General features: G+C 35.8%; 3 protein-coding genes across 4 annotated transcripts in view; 1 reads left to right on the plus strand and 2 right to left on the minus strand.

Annotated features, from left to right (window-relative positions):
• LOC133205881 (ran-binding protein 3-like) overlaps window positions 1-2,063 on the plus strand; it is a 36,624-nt gene extending 34,561 nt beyond the window's left edge. For both annotated transcript variants that reach the window (XM_061341771.1, XM_061341780.1), the window contains one exon: window positions 2,002-2,063. In XM_061341771.1, the coding sequence (XP_061197755.1) occupies window positions 2,002-2,054 (53 nt within the window). In that variant the 3' untranslated portion in view covers window positions 2,055-2,063. The remainder of the gene's footprint in view (window positions 1-2,001) is intronic.
• An 8,233-nt stretch (window positions 2,064-10,296) lies between these two features.
• Window positions 10,297-10,896, minus strand: LOC133178385 (huntingtin-interacting protein K-like). The gene has a single exon (XM_061313116.1). The coding sequence runs from the start codon at window positions 10,866-10,868 to the stop codon at window positions 10,518-10,520; it is 351 nt and encodes a 116-aa protein (XP_061169100.1). The 5' UTR covers window positions 10,869-10,896; the 3' UTR covers window positions 10,297-10,517.
• Window positions 10,897-11,811: 915 nt separating this feature from the next.
• Window positions 11,812-16,278, minus strand: LOC133205861 (nephrocystin-4-like). Its single transcript, XM_061341749.1, has one exon. It carries the CDS (start codon window positions 16,270-16,272, stop codon window positions 11,956-11,958), a length of 4,317 nt encoding a protein of 1,438 aa, XP_061197733.1. The 5' UTR covers window positions 16,273-16,278; the 3' UTR covers window positions 11,812-11,955.
• Between the last annotated feature and the right edge of the window lie 384 nt (window positions 16,279-16,662).

Below are 16,662 nucleotides of genomic sequence, written 5' to 3' on the forward strand. Positions count from 1 at the left end.
TTACCAGTCCTGAGAATATTAGCTCACCTTATCCAAAGGATCAAGTGAACTTTTCTGATCGAAATTTGTCCGTTGTCTGTCATCGTCATTATTGTTGTCATTGTCGTTGTCATAATTTTTTCACAATTTCATCTTTTTCTCAGTAACCACAGGGCCAATTTCAACCAAACTTGCTACAAAGTATCCTTGGGTAAAGGGGATTCAAGTTTGTTTAAATGAAGGGCCATGCCTTCTTCCAAGGGGAGATAATTATGATTTTGCGAAGGAAAATTAATGGCATCATTTAAAAATCTCAAGAACCACCGTGCTTGAAAGTATGTTACTTGGGGAATCACTGGGAGGTAGTGTAGATTCAAGTTTGTTCAAATCATGACCCCCAGGTGTAGGTAGGGGCCACAATGGGGGATCAAAGTTTTGCATAGGAATACATAGGAAAAATCTTCTTCTCAAGAACAGCAAAACCATGATTGGTCATATTCAAATGGAAGCATCCCCAGGTATTGTAGATTCAAGTTTGTTTGAATCATGACTACTGGGGGTAGGGTGGGGCCACAATGGGCGATTAAAGTTTTACATATGAATAGATAGGGAAAACCTTTAAAAATCTTCTTCTCAAGAACAGCAAAGCCATGTTTGGTCATATTTATATGGAAGCATCCTCAGGTAGTGTAGATTCAAGTTTATTCAAATCATGACCCCCGGGATAGGGTGGGGCTGGATGATCAAATTTTTACATAGGAAAAATCTTTAAAAATCTTCTTCTCAAGAACATAAAAGCCATGATTAGTCATATTTATATGGAAGCATCCTCAGGTAGTGTAGATTCACTTTTGTTCCAATCATAACCCTCGGGGTAGGGTGGGGCCACAATGGGGGATCAAAGTTTTACATAGGAATACATAGGAAAAATCTTTAAAAATCTTCTTTTCGAGAACAGAAAAGTTGTGATTAATCATATTAATATGTTAGCATCTTCAGGTAGTGTAGATTCAAGTTTGTTTAAATCATACCCTCTGGGATAGGGTGGGGCCACAATGGGTGATCAAAGTTTTACATAGGAATACATAGGAAGAAATCTTTAAAAATCTTCTTCTCAAGAACAGCAAAGCCATGATTATTAGACATATTTATATGGAAGCATCCTCAGGTAGTGTAGATTCAAGCTTGTTCAAATCATGACTCCAGGGGGAGGGTTGGGCCAAAATGGGCGATAAAAGTTTTACATAGGAAAAATCTTAAAAAATCTTCACAAGAACAACAAAGGCATGATTGGTCATAATAATATAAAAGCATCCTCAGTTAATGTAGATTTAAATTTGTTCAAATTATGACCCCCCCCCCCCCCCCCCCAGGAAAGTAGAGGGGCCATAACAGGGGATCATATTTATACAAGGGAATAAAGGATATATCAATTAAAATTTTCATCTTATGAACAGCAAAACCATTCAGTGTCATATTAATTCAAAAGCATCCTAAGGAAGTTTAGATTGAAGCTTGTTCAAATCATACATATACCCTCCCCTCAAACACATCTATATTTGAACTTTTCAATACTGAACTGATTTTTCCTATGCTTTTTCCTAGCCAAAGTGCTCAGGTGAGCGATGTGGCCCCTGGGCCTCTTGTTTAATAGCTACCCAAGTTATAATGTATAACCTGGGTTGGAGCAGTTTACGCTTTATAACTGTGATGCGGTTTATAAAAAAGCATCAATTGTTCCAACCCAGGTTATACAAGTATAACTTGGGTAGCTATAAAATTAATTTCTTATAATTTAATTTTCCATCTTTAAGTGAAGAAAATAAGACAATATCTCCTTCAAAAATGCCTTCAAATTGTACGTATTTTAAATGTAACGTCAAGCAGATTAATACATTTTTGATGCAAGTCATTGTGACATAGGCAACACAGGTTATATGATATAAACTAATTTTTTTATACAATCAAAGTTACAACCAAAGTTTATTATTTCTTTAATTGATCTTTTTTCTATTTTTTCAGCCTCTTCAACTAGTTCAACATCATCTTTGACATTGAGATCAGAGTCAGATTGAGAGAAGAAATCACGTTTGACTACAGGGGAAGTAACTATCAATAAGATTTATCACAAAAGTCTGGAGCCTGCTGATATACCATTAATGCTCGACTCTTACTGTGTAAATTAAGGGGAGGCTATCTCATCAATGAACAAGCAAAGAGTTGCCTTAAGAATATGAAACATTTCTCAGAACTTTACCAAAAAAGTCTACATCTTGTCAGTTTTCTAGAAATAAAGATTACATGTAATTTTTGCTTAGGAAACATTTTAGAACCCTTGCTTATGAAATGCATTCTTTATAGGAGAGAAGAAATAGTGGAACAGTACAAATATATTTTTTTCATCAGGATGAAGTAATATTGTACCTCACATCAATGTCTACAGTCCAAACTGTGGATAGATTTTGTTTCAGAATTGGCTACACACCATTGCAGTAATATGCTATATTTTTCATCTTAAGGTGTACATGTACTTGTGGTAAAGTAGTATTTGTTAAAATATTTATGTTCATGAGATTGTTTTCTGATATGGCATGCAGAGTAAATAATTCATATCAGATTAATTCATCTCAACAAAGCTGGCTTCAATGAAGTTTAGGGATGTTTAGAATGTTTAATATCCTTGCACATTTCAGTCTAATATTAACACAATTTAGGGCATGTGCAAATTCATGGAGAGTTCCCAACATGTATTCTATCATGCTTTGAAATAAATAATTTACAAGTGTAATTGTAATAAAAAAAATAGTGGTGTTTTGTCATTGGTGCAAGAAACTGAAAAGTAGATGGGTTTAATGAGAATGGGGAGTACAAGATTACTCCAAGCTGACTGAATGTCAAGAGTTGGCCTACTCTTGGTGGCTTAGGTTAGTAATAGCTGGGACAGGGGCTCTCAATAGGGAGAATGCGTTAGTAACTGTTTGCTGCGTTTCCCCTTCAATGCTGTGGTCACAATATATATATATGGTGTATGAAGTACTGCAGTGGTGGCACGAGCCAATCCATCTGAGAGTCAAATCTATCAACTTTAGGGTGTGTTCTCAGCAATGTTTTGAACAAGATACTAGGGCTCTTGCACCGTATTTAGCTCACCTAAATGAAGGCAGGAGAGTCAATGCTATACTCTTGGTATCCCAGGCTTAAGTTTTTGGAGCAGATTTATTTCCAAGTACATCTATGTCCTATATTGATCAGAGTTGCATGGATTATGCATCTAGTATGTTTCAATGTACCAGTTAGGTTTCAGATGTTCAGCCAATATTTCTAAGAAAAAAGTACCGTTTTAGGAGTGGTTTATGTTAGAAGCAGATCTCATTCCCAAGCAACAATAAGCCCCACCTGGACCATACTTACTTTGACAATGCATCAAGAATGCACAATACCAGAATTGTTTTGGATGCTAGTTCTGACCTACATTTACCAGATGAGTGACGAGGTATACATTTTTATAGAGGATCCAATGTTGCCTAGTTACTAAATGCCCTATGTGACTAAATTTGCATGGTTGATACATCTAAGGATACACACTACCAGACTTGCTTTTGATGTTGGATCTGACCTTCTTTTCTGAATGATTGAAGAGTCTGACATGTGCAAAGTACTACTTACCAGATTATCAAATTGCAGTCTCAAACTTGATTATGTGGTAGTTGTGAACACATATTGAAATTCATTCAAGATGGCCCGCTCTACCCCCAGGGGTCATGACTGGAACAAACTTGAATGTATACTACCTAAGGATACTTTTACAATAATATGACTCATCATGGCTTTGCTGTTCTCTCTCGAAATATTTAAAAGACATTTCTATAGATTCGTATGTAAAACTTTGACCCCCCTCTTTTGGCCCCGCCCTACCCTGGAGGTTATGATATGAACAAACTTGAATCTAGAGTAAGTAATGATACTTTCACATAAGTTTCATCTTTTCTTGCCCAGTGGTTCTTGAGATTTTTTAATGATGCCACCAAATTTTCATGAATTCTTAATAATCTCCCTGAAAGAGGGCATGGCATTTGTGAACAAAACTTAAATCCCCTTCACCCAAGGATGCTTTGTGGCAAGTTTGGTTGAAACTGGCCCTGTGGTTCTGGAGAAAAAGATGAAATTGTGAAAAGATTACAATGACAACGGACAATTGACAAATTTTGATCAGAAATGCTCACTTGAACCTTCGGCTCAGGTGAGCCAAACATGAAAAGAACGAAAATTTCCCTGTATACTGTAACCATCTGCCTTTGGAAGGGCTGCATAACCCTCCTTTGAATACTTTAATATCCTTCATTCAATGACTATTCCAAGTCTGTTTAAAATTGGACTCATGTGGTTCTGGAGAGGTCACAAATATTACCGGTACAAGCTAATTCAGAGAATATGTGTCCCCCACTTAAGGAAAAAAAGAGGGTGGAAGAACTGGAAAAATTTAACAGTTGGAGAAAGGAAAAAAGTCAACCTTTCAGCTTTTGGCCTTAAAGTCGATAGTTTTTTTCAAGTAAAAGAAATTCATGATCAAAAGCTTGCAGAACAAGAGGGCCATGGGCCACAACGCTCACCTGAGTTACTTTGGCCCTGCTGTTCTTCACCAGCTTTCCCCCTTGTAATACATGTAATACCTATTGTGCCCCCACCCTACCCCCGAAGGTCATGATTTGAACAATGTAGAATCTACACTACCCAAGGATGCTTCCACATAAGTTTCAGCACTTCTGGCCTAGTGGTTTTTGAGAAGAAGATTTTTAAAGATTTTTTTCTATATATTTAAATGTAAAAATTGGATTCCCTATTGTTGTCCTGCCCTACCCCCGGGGGTCATGATTTGAACAATTTAGAATCTACACTACCCAAGGATGCTTCCACCTAAGTTTCAGCATTTCTGGCCTAGTGGTTCTTGAGAAGAAGATTTTTAAAGATTTTGCCCTATATATTTCAATGTGAAAATTGGATTTCCTATTTTGGCCCTGCGCTACCTCCGGGGGTCATGATTTGAACAATTTAGAATCTACACTACCCCAGGATGCTTCCACATAAGTTTCAGCTTTTCTGACGTAGTGGTTCTTGAGAAGAAGATTTTCAAGATTTTGCCCTATATATTTCAATGTAAAAATTGGATTCCCTATTGTGGCCCCACCCTACCCCCGGGGGTCATGATTTGAACATTTTAGAATGTACACTACCCCAGGATGCTTCCACATAAGTTTCAGCTTTTCTGGCTCAGTGGTTCTTGAGAAGATTTTTTTTAATGACCCCATCCTATTTTTGTCTTTTCTTGATTATCTCCCCTTGAAAGCCCTTCATTTTAACAATTTAAACTCTCCTTTACCCGAGGATGCTTTGTACCAAGTTTGGTTAAAATTTGCTCAGTGGTTCTTGAGAAGAAGTTGAAAATGTGAAAAGTTTACAGACGGACGGACAGACAGATGGACAACGGACAAAGGGTGATCAGAAAAGCTCACTTGAGCTTTCACCTTAGGTGAGCTTAAAAGTATTCTCTGAAAACTGTATACATAATATAGATTTCTGACCTTGACTTTTGACCTTGACTTCAAAGTCAAAAGGAATCTTCTTCAGGCATAGGGAATTGTGATATATAATTTCATTGCAAAAGCTCAAAGACAAAGATATCCTCTGGAAATGAAACTGTTACACAAAAACAGAATGTATTTATGACCTTGACCTCTGACCTGTTGATCTCAAAATCGATTTGGGTCTTCTTTTTGTCATAGTGTGTTGTGATATTAAAATTAATTGAAGAAAGTTCAAAGAAACTACATGTAAAGTTATCAACTGGAAAATGTTATTTGTAATGTATAAATCTTTAACCTTGACCTTTGGACCTCAAAATCAGTAGGTCTTTTTTAGGCCATAAGGAGTTGTGATATAAAATTTCATTGCAAAAGCTGGAAGACTTTTACAGACAACACAGGGAAACAAAAGTATTACACACAGAATGGATGAATTTATGATCTTGACCTTTGGACCTCAAAATCAATAGGGGTCTCCTTTAGGTCATAGGGAGTTGTGGTATAAAATTTCATTGCAAAGCTCTAAGGGGTGAATTAAAAAAAAATGACCAAACGCATATTTATCAACCCACACTAAAAATACCGGCAATGAAAATAGATTTCTATGTCTCAGCATATGTCTTTAGATAGTGTCTAAATACCTGCCAAATATCTCGTTGATATCTCAATTAACAAAAAAGTTATGCCCAAAAATGATGCTAAAATTGTCAGGAGTGCAACACCTTTTTGTGACATTTTGAAATTTCAATATTTTTTGGAGATCTGTGAAATAAAAAATAATGCTTCATGTTGAAAATAAAGACTTTCCTGATAATATTCAAAGTATTGAGCTTTAAATGTGGACTTTCATAACTTTTGTTTAATCAAGTTGTGGTCATGGCTGATGTTTAAAAAAATGTTATACCATGTCAAGAGTGCAACAGAATAAATGTAGTGTTGCCAAAAAAACATCAATTGTAAAATTCTGATAGAAAATTAAGACAAAAAAGAATTTTGGAGGTGTAAAATAATAACTGATATACATTTTAAAACTTAAAAATGTTATATAAATCACAAGCAGCATTAATGAGAGTCAAGTATATGTGCATACCCAAAAATGTCAGGAGTGCAACATTTGATGTTTTGCTCCCAAGCATGAAAAAACTATTATCATTATATGATTTTCTGGTTTTTATTTTGGAAAATAAAGACACAAAGAACATTTTTACCAAATAGATTTATCAATTACAGGATCTGTCTGTGCTTCAGATCCATATTTCTATGGTCAGGAGTGCAACACATTTTTTTTAAAGATTCAAGTTGTGTGATGAAAAGACTTCTATTCATGCTTAGAAGTATTCATTAATTAATAATGATCTTTTTGTATAATTTAATGCTAAATTATTGACAGTTTATTATTAAAATCCTTCCTTTTTCAATTTTATCAATTCAGATGTGTTTTTATCTTTTTGTGATTTTTTTAATGAATGTTAAAAATAAACACACTAAAACATTGTCATAAGATTCAAGTAATTCCTCCTCAACTTCACTGAAACAACAGAACAAGTTCTTATGTAATTTTCACTTCACAATTCTACTTTAAAGGCCCCAATGCTTTAGGTCAGGAGTGCAACAAATATGTTAGAATTATAAATCATCCAATAAGAATAAAAATAAAGAAAAAAATGATGAGTAGAATTTTTCTGGTGGGTTACTGTGTTTGTCTTCTAAGGGAAAATATGCTTAAAAATATATTTTATCTTCTAAATATACATTTAAGCTAGTTTTTTGGCATAAAATAGGGCATAATTCAGATAAAATGCGATTTTAAATACTTTCATCTGTTTTAATTATGAAGTATTGGACTATAAGTATTGCACAATTTCATTACAACTTGATGTTGCCAACACTTTATGAATTTTCGTGTTCTCTGGTTTTAATTTTAAACTTCACTGCAGTCAGGAGTGCAACAAAACTGCTTCATAATTACCAATGCTTTTTAACTATCTTTACTAAAACATAAGTTGAGAAAAAATGCTTGATACTATTTGATGTTCAAAACACTATGTCTATCAACAAATTACAGAAATTTTACAGTCAATTTGGGGAATAGTTTTCATCATTTCACATATATTTTAAATACAATTTATATATATTACACTTTGCAGATAATCATGTTTTAAGGTCTTCAAAATATGAAAAACCTGCTGTAAACGATGAAAAATATCAACACGACAAATTGATTCCCAAAGTAAGAATGGGTCATTGTGTGTTATAATTTTTAAAACAATGCTAAATAAAATACATATCAGATGTCAGGAGTGCAACACAATAATGTAACATAGGGTCACTTCAAAATCTAGTACTTTTTGTAAGAGAACACGTATATAACAATTCTTTTTTGGCTTAGATTTAAAGAACTGACTTGAACGGACAAAAAAGTGAATTTTGGGGAATTTTATTGCTTCATATTTTTTTCATTTTAAAACTTTTCAAAACAGAATTGAAAAAATAATGTAAAATAACAATCAAAAAACCAATTTTTTGTCACATGTACAAGAGAAGATACTCATTCAAGGTCTAGATTTAATCATTTATACCCCTTTTACCATTTTGAAGCATAAAAAACTATAATTTCTTGTGATTATATATTTTAGAAAGTCTTTTAAGGTGTAATGATATTTTCTTTTTTCAAAAGAAATTTTACTAATAATAATTCTGAAACTTTTTAATCCAATTGTCTATTCTACTGCCACTTCAGGATTTTGAACTAGAATGAATTTGCAATATGATGATATAAGTGAAAAATATGTTATAAGTAGTTGAATTTTGCCAAAAAAATTCAGTTTGGTGGTCATTTTTTTTTAATTCACCCTAAGGCTTCTTGAGTTATCGTCTGGAAATGAGTGTTACACACAGATAGAATAACAGACCCAAAATAATATTCTCACTTTCAATTAAAAAGGGGGACAAAAAGTTAACAAGGAACTTCATTCAAAACGGCACAAGAATGACCTGATAAAAGAAAGTTACTGCATGTTACTCTCATTCAGAGAACCTTAATGCAAACGAGAATTGTCCAAACTTTTTTTTTCTTATTAACTACTGGTCACTAATAAGTAAAATCTGAAGTTCAACATCAAGAAACTTAAATAATATGAAAATTTCCCCCTTCTAGTTAGCTCACCTGAGCTGAAAGCTCAAGTGAGCTTTTCTGATCATATTTTGTCCATAGTCCGTCTGTCTGTAAACTTTTCACATTTTCGACTTCTTCTCCAGAACCATTTGGCAAATTTCAACCAAACTTGCCACAAAGCATTCTTGGGTAAAGGGGATTCAAGTTTCTTCAAATGAAGGGCTATGCCCTCTTTCAAGGGGAGATAATTAAGAATTAGTGAAAATTTGGTGGTATCTTTTAAAAATCTTCTCAAGAACCACTGGGCTGAAAAACTTGAAACTTATGTGAAATCTTTGTTACATAGTGTAGATTCAAATTTGTTCAAATCATGACTACCTGGGGTAGGGTGGGGCCACAATGGGGGATCAAGGTTTTACATAGGAATATATATGAAAAAATCTTTAAAAATCTTTTCAAGAAGAGGAAAGCCATGATTAGTCATATTGATATGGAAGCATCCCCAAGTATTGTAGATTCAAGTTTGTTCCAAGGCATCCTCCAGTAGTAGGGTGGGGCCATAATGGGGGATCAAAGTTTTACAAAAGAACATATATAGGAAATATCTTTAAAAATCTTCTTCTCAAGAACAACAAAGCCACGATTAGTCATTGATATGGAATCATCCTCAGGTAGTTTAGATTCAAGTTTGTACAAATCATGACCCCAGTGGGTAGGGTTGGGCCATAATGGGGGATCAAAGTTTTACATAGGGATATATAGGAAAAATTTTGAAAAATCTTTTTCTCTAAAACAACAAAGCCACAATTATCATATTGATATGGAAAAACTCAGGAAGTATAAATTCAAGTTTGTTCAAATCATGACTACCTGGGGTAGGGTGGGGCCACAATGGGGGATCAAGGTTTTACATAGGAATATATATGAAAAAATCTTTTCAAGAAGAGGAAAGCCATGATTAGTCATATTGATGTGGAATCATCCTCAGGTAGTGTATATTCTAGTTTGTTTAAATCATGACCCCCGGGGGGTAGGGTGGGGCTACAATGGGGGATCAAAGTTTTACATAGGAATATATGGGAAAAATCTTTTTAAAAATCTTTTCAAGAAGAGGAAAGCCATGATTAGTCATATTGATATGGAAGCATCCCCAAGTATTGTAGATTCAAGTTTGTTCCAAGGCATCCTCCAGTAGTAGGGTGGGGCCATAATGGGGGATCAAAGTTTTACAAAAGAATATATATGAAATATCTTTAAAAATCTTCTTCTCAAGGACATCAAAGCCATGATTAGTCATATTGATATGGAAGCATCTTCAGGTAGTGTAAATTCAAGTTTGTTCAAATCATGACCCCCCCCCCCCCCCCCCCCCCCCCGGTAGGGTGGCAGACATCTTTAAAATTCTGTTTTAAAGAACAGCAAAGCAGTGATTAGTTATATGAATATAGAAGCATCCTCAAAAAGTTAAGATTCACTTTCAATCAAATGGCACCTGGGGGTAGGTTATGCCTAGAACAGGCGATCAAAGCTTTACATATGAATATATAAGAGAAGAAATCTGCTGACGAAGAACTGCAGAGCGTTGTGGCCAATGGACCTCTTGTTTTTATAAAAACACAGCTATAAGTTATGTCATTCTAGCTTTATTTATTTACATGCTTCAAATTTATCAAGAAACTTGATAAATGTTAATAAATATCTTGATAAGTACTAGCATAACTAATAAGTCTGGACATGAATAATAACTTAAAATTGTTACTACATCCCTTTTCAGTTATCTAGACATGTTTGTTCTATAAAACATTAACTTTCCATCTCCATATCCATGTACACATAAATCATTCTTAGTTCGTTAACGCAACTAACGCTTCGACAACATCACCGTTGTGTTCCCGTAGTTTCCGCTCAGCAACTTGTCTCGAAATTTCCATTTCCGCTACAATCAAGTCCACATCTTCTTTGTTTATTTTAACTTTAGCCAGCTCCCGTTCTCTTTCCTGTTTTTTCGCCCTCTCTTTAGTTTTCCTATCACTCATTGCTTTCATCGCATCTCCGATGCTCTGAGCTGATATTTCCTTTTCTTCAACATAGTCTGTAACCTTTTCAAGATCCCTTGCACCCGAATCGTGCTTTTTTGTCTTAATTTCAGTAGATTCTTCCACTTCAATCTGAGCGTCATCTTCGTTATTCGCCATGCTTGTAGAGGGATACCGGTGCTAGACAAGTCGTTCGTTGATGACTTGGAACATGAACACACATGTCTCCAAGTGCTCAGGTAAAGAGTCGAACTTTTTTTTTGAAAATTTGATTTTGTTTGAAAAATTGAAAAATTATTTTGTTTGTATCTTTTTCCACACTTTTTATTTTAAAGTACATTCTAAAGCAACCCTTTTTCATAATTCATAACCTAAACAACAGAATCTATTTAAAGCAAGCACTAACATTAAATCTTTAAATTTATATACTGGTATGGAAAACTAGCATTATCATTTTACTAGATCTGCATGTGTATTAAAATATATTTTCACATGAATGTTTTTCTTCATATAAAATAAAGCATCTACCGTACTGGCTAGCAACCGACTTCTATTTACTTGGAGTATGATTTTTTAATACAGACTTTTACTCTGCGAATTTCTTGAAATCTTTACGTTGAGCATAAAAAAATGCAATTGCAAGATTAATTTCCATGGTAATTTCAACAAATTTTACTTGAACTGTACCAATTCTTGGAAACCTTTGTGACCCCCCCCCCCCCCCTTCATGGAAAGTTGATATAGGGTGCAATTTTTCATTTGATTGCTTCAATTGAATGAATAAAAAAAATATTAAAGAGTATGACAGTATTCTATCCTGAGCATCTTAACTGGATTGGGTATGGCACTTGCCACAAATGAGATAAAAAAAATAGCTAACACAAGAAAAAGTCAAAACATACTGCACCTTGTACCATGTTCTTTTTGCAAAAAAATCTTTTAAAAATTATTTGTGGTCTGTCCAAAAATGGACACAGTCTCAGAGAAAAAAATGTAGGTTGCAAGCCAGTACTGTTGATTTTGTAAACTATGATTGAAAATTTCTACTTATAACTTCTTTACCAAAAATTATAAAAAAGAAAATTGATATCTTATCCATAAATGTCTTAAAAAACAAATGTCTGCTTATCTTCTATAATTAACATAAATATTTTTCAAGGTACAGATCTTGAGCATTTAGTAATACATTTCATAGTCATTTTAAAGGGAAAGTAATATCTACTGGTAGATTTATAACATGAAATTATTACTTATATGTTGCTGTGATTTTAAAGGTTTCTTCATTTTTATCATCCTCATCATTAATGAATACCAGAATTTCAGCAACTCCTGGCTTCATTACAGGAATGAATTTCAACCCAATGGTGTAAGTTTCTCCCCCCTCTATGCTGAAATGATCTTCTCTGAACTGGAGTAAATCTTCTCTGCTGGACAAAGTGTGATACTCCCTCTTGTGTGGATAGGGATTTGTGTAGGTAATCTTCTTGTTGCTGCCTTTACCACCTCCAACTGGAAGCTGTAGTTCAAAGGCTCTAGAAATGCTTGGTGGCTGGCATATGACAGAGATGAGCCAAGTGCGAACCAACTGATGACACTCAACATCTACAACATTCAAATGAAACTGTTTATTGCCTTCTTTCATTGGACGGACTGCCACACTCAATTCATGAACAGCTCCAGCTGCTAACAAAAATTGTTCGGATGGGTACAGCTGCATTTCCCTAGGATTGGATGAGAAACTGCGAACAAGGCGTGATGCTTGAGTACCTCTTAGGAGCAAATTAAATCTGCTAGTTTGACCTTCAACACAAGTCACATCCACTTTCTGTAAGGCATGTAGATAGAGCTGCCAAATTTGTACAGGGTGGCTAAGGAAGGGATCTGAGTATACACACACATAAAAATGCTTAATTTGGGGTGAGGCTGCTAGAGCTGCTTTAATGAAGACATCCACTGGTTCTCCACTCTGTGTAGGTTTGCATTCTGTGATTACATTACTGTCACTGCAGCGAACAAAGAACTGAGTAGAACCAGTTCCACCTGCTGTAGCTGAAAGATTTGGAGAGCCAGGAAGACGAATTGATTTTTTAAAGAATGTCTGCTCTGGGTGGTAAAATCGGAATGTCTGATTCACTACATGAGGCTGGGGTTCAATTTTTAGTTGTAAAATTGATACAGCTTTGCCATTCTCTCCTTTGAAGAGTGCTCTGACGTATTTTGTTTGCATTAAATGGGATGTTTTCTTACTCATATCATCTTTTCGAGATTTGAAAGGATCAGATGGACCCTGCAGTTGGACGGACTGATCTGTGGTAAAGGTGAGGTATTTGAAAGGAATCTGAACAGTTTCTTTTGGACGAAGAAAGATCTGAGGATGTTGTGAAGAGCTTTCTTTGATGAACATATCTTCTTCCACCTGGGTCTGTACACCATTTAGCTGCTTAAAATAGCGCCACTCCCTTGCGTCTGTAATCACCCTTAAATCAGTGTCTTCAAACTCTATTGTGATCGTCTGTTGTACGTTCAATGGATTTTTAAGAACAAATTCAAAGAATTCTGGTGAGCCAAAGGAGGGATGAATGATATGCTCAGTGGAGATGGACTGGCTCAACATGTTCATGATACCATCTTTTTTTGTCTGTAGTCGGTAAATTTCCAGAGTTTTGTAGTCCTTCATTCTTTCTTGTTTTTCTGTTTTAAAAGCCAAAACTGTATTGAACTTGTTGTCTATGCCTTTCTTCTGTCTCACAGCTTCCATGCGAGCCAATTTTCTCTTTGTCTCTGCATCCAGCTCCTGTGGACCATCATCTTTTTCTGGTATCATTTGATCATTGTGGGTAGACAGCAGCTGAGCTACTTCCCTGTTTTTCTCTGCAATGTGGTGAGCACGTACTACTTTCTTTTTCGATGATACAACTGGCTTTGACACTACAGACCCTCCTTCTAAACTTCCACCTGGATAAGAAATGTTTCCAGCTGTCTGAGAAACAACCACATGGCTTTTCTTTTTAATGGTCAGTGGAGCTTCAATCTGAGCCTTGTGATCTACCAAGTGGCCAATATTAGCCATTCTGAAATGGAGCTTTCCATTTAGCCAGGTTTTGTTGCCAGGATGTTGTGCAGAGTTGGCACCACTCATATTAGAAATTTCCTCATATTCTGTTTTAATTACATCTAGTTCAAATGTTGACTGCACAGCTTCATGTCCATTCCTGCATAAATATTTGAGATCAACTGCACATTGTCCAACCAGGAATAATGATTCCCCATCCCAGACATCAATGTATAAAATCTGCTGAGAGAGGTGTTGAAGGAACATCTGCATTTCTCCTGGTTTCATAAACATTGGATCCATCATGTACTTAATCTGTAGTCCAGCAGGACCAGGGTGATCCTTTTCCAATTGATGAATGATGTATGGCATGGAAGTGCTATCTGACACTAACTCGTTTTGGGGTTTACACAGCACTACCCTCTCCGTTGTTACTTGAGGTAACCTGTAGAATTGGAAAGTAAAGAAAATTGTGTTGCCATGGTCAGTAACTGAATTCTCTCCAGCAGATGGCCTATCAAAGGCAAGAAACTGGAGTACAATTTCATTACACTGGAAAGGATCCTGAATTTCTCTATTCAAATTAACATCCCATGGTTTCTGCACATCAATAACTTCTGGAGGTTCCCCATTAGCATCAAGAATGGCTGGAAAATCAGTTGAGTAAAGCTTAGCATATGCTGCTCTTGACAATCCTCTATTTCTATTAGGTTGAGGTGGAAGTGCCATGATAGGTGCATGTAATGGTTGGCAGGGTAGTTCCTGCATCTCTGTGGCAGCAGTTATTGTACTTCTTGGAGTTTGTTGATAAGCTGGACCATATCCATACATTGGTTGCTGCATTGGCATATATGGGTAACCAGGCTGTAAGTTTGGTGGCTGCATCTGTTGTTGGAGTACACTTGAATACATAGCAGCTACCATCTCAGGTTGCATCATTGACTGCTGGGGTACTTGATGACCAGGGACACCTCGTTTTCCTGAAGGGGGTTTTCTACCAGTTGGACTATCTATTAGCATAGTTTCATCTGCTTCACTGCGCATCGAAGACATAGAACCTGGATGAATTATTTGGGAAATGGGCAATGGTTCACTTACTCCATCTCCTCTTCCCCACTGTAGCATAATCAAGCCACCTGCTGTTTTATTTGCTTCCAAGTTTTGCATTTTTGTATCGGGCATCTTGAAGAGGAAATCATAATCTGGGAATTTTGTTGGGCCTCCATGCAAGGACACTTGGACAGCTTGATTATTTGTGTGCAAAACTGGATTCCAAACTCCCCATCTAACTGAGACAGTTTCAGTATGTCCTTTAGTAATACTTTGGGACAATTTTTTCTCTTCCTCAGATATTTTATGTGTTAATACATATTCTAAAGTGAAAACAACAGCACACATTGGGTCATCTAACACTTCATTTAGTTCAACTTTGTTTTTCATAACAAGACATGTAGATGTACCATCACTGCTGTTTAAAGATTTCTGTGAAGTATGGAATCTTTTGCTTCTGCGAAGATTTGGACTATTTTGTGGCTTTAGGGCTTTGGTCTTTTCATCATACACATCTAGATACATTGTCTCTGGTTTCTCTAGAAAATTCAAACCATTATGAACTCCAACTATGAGTCTGCGTTCAAGAACTGATATGGACGTTCCAGGTAACTTTTTGTTTTCTATACCCTCTCTATCTTTGTGTACAGCCTCGCAGAGCTCTTCATCAAACTTTTCGACATTTGGGTGCAGCTGAATGCGCAGATTATTTATTTGAATGGGTACTTGATTCAGTAATTTGGGCCTCTTCAGGGAATCAACACTTGTATTATTTCCATCTAAAAGCCCTGGTATGACTTCATTACCCCCCACAAGTGTATTTTCTGGTAAAAGGGACAGAACTCCATACATTGGTCTGTGTTTCATAACTGTGAATGATATTAAACAGTCTGGGATTGGCTTCAGGTTTTCATTTTCTTCTACTGGTTCATCCATGAAGAATAAAGCCCTCGGTGTTCCATAATTTAGCTGTACCTTTTTTGCTGGCACATTTTTCCCTTGAGAAGATGCTTCTTCACTGTTCTCTTCTTCATTAAATACCCTCAAAACACTCCACCCACATGACACTCGTTTGGGCTTGATGCTATCTCTCTGTGTTACGGCAACAACCTCTACAACAGCTACTATATTAGCACTGTGGATAGATGTGTGAAAATACAAACTTTCATTGTATTTCAGCTTTGGTCTTTTGACTCCCCCTCCCTGTGGTGGTACAATGGGTCCAACCCACTGTCTGCCATAAAACTGTCTGTAGGCTGCATCATACAGGCTGACATAAACTTGGTAATCTGGCTGTTTTTCAGAATCCCCTTTTCCTATCAGTCCTTCTATGGTATTCAGAGTAATTCGTAGTGGCGTGGATACATCTGGTGCTGCATGCTCTCTTTCAAATGCTGGGGGAAGCACTGCAGACTTGGAAAAAAATTCTTTCCATCTTTCTCCTGAGCTGAATGCTGTCATCTCTATTTCTCTAAAAAACAACAACAAAGAAATTAAATTTTATCTACCATGTTAGTGCTTAAAATATATAGTCTTTACTTTATAAAGTATAGGAAAACAAGAGGCCCAAGGGCCTTGAATCGCTCTTCTGATAAACTGTACAACCTATTTGAAACCTCTAAGTATCCTGTATATTTAGATAAACCCTTGAAATTCCAATTCACATTCTGAGAACCCATGATGATTCTAAGCCAACTAGTACCAGAGAGTTGGTCAGAAGACCTACTTATCACTTGTCATTCTCTGAGGACCCATCAACTAAGTTTGATGATTCTAAGCCAATTAATACCTAAAATATTTTTTAAAATTATAACCATAAAATTTTATATAAGTAGGTCAATGTGACCTACT

Source organism: Saccostrea echinata, unplaced genomic scaffold, assembly GCF_033153115.1.
Source record: "Saccostrea echinata isolate AGI-Se365-2 ecotype Australia unplaced genomic scaffold, CSIRO_AGI_Sech_v1 ptg000002l, whole genome shotgun sequence".
NCBI lineage: Eukaryota > Metazoa > Mollusca > Bivalvia > Ostreida > Ostreidae > Saccostrea > Saccostrea echinata.

Excerpts from the sequence above, each read along its gene's own strand:
- LOC133178385 (XM_061313116.1), bottom strand. The coding sequence starts at position 10,868 with ATGGCGAATAACGAAGATGACGCTCAGATTGAAGTGGAAGAATCTACT.
- LOC133205861 (XM_061341749.1), bottom strand. The coding sequence starts at position 16,272 with ATGACAGCATTCAGCTCAGGAGAAAGATGGAAAGAATTTTTTTCCAAG.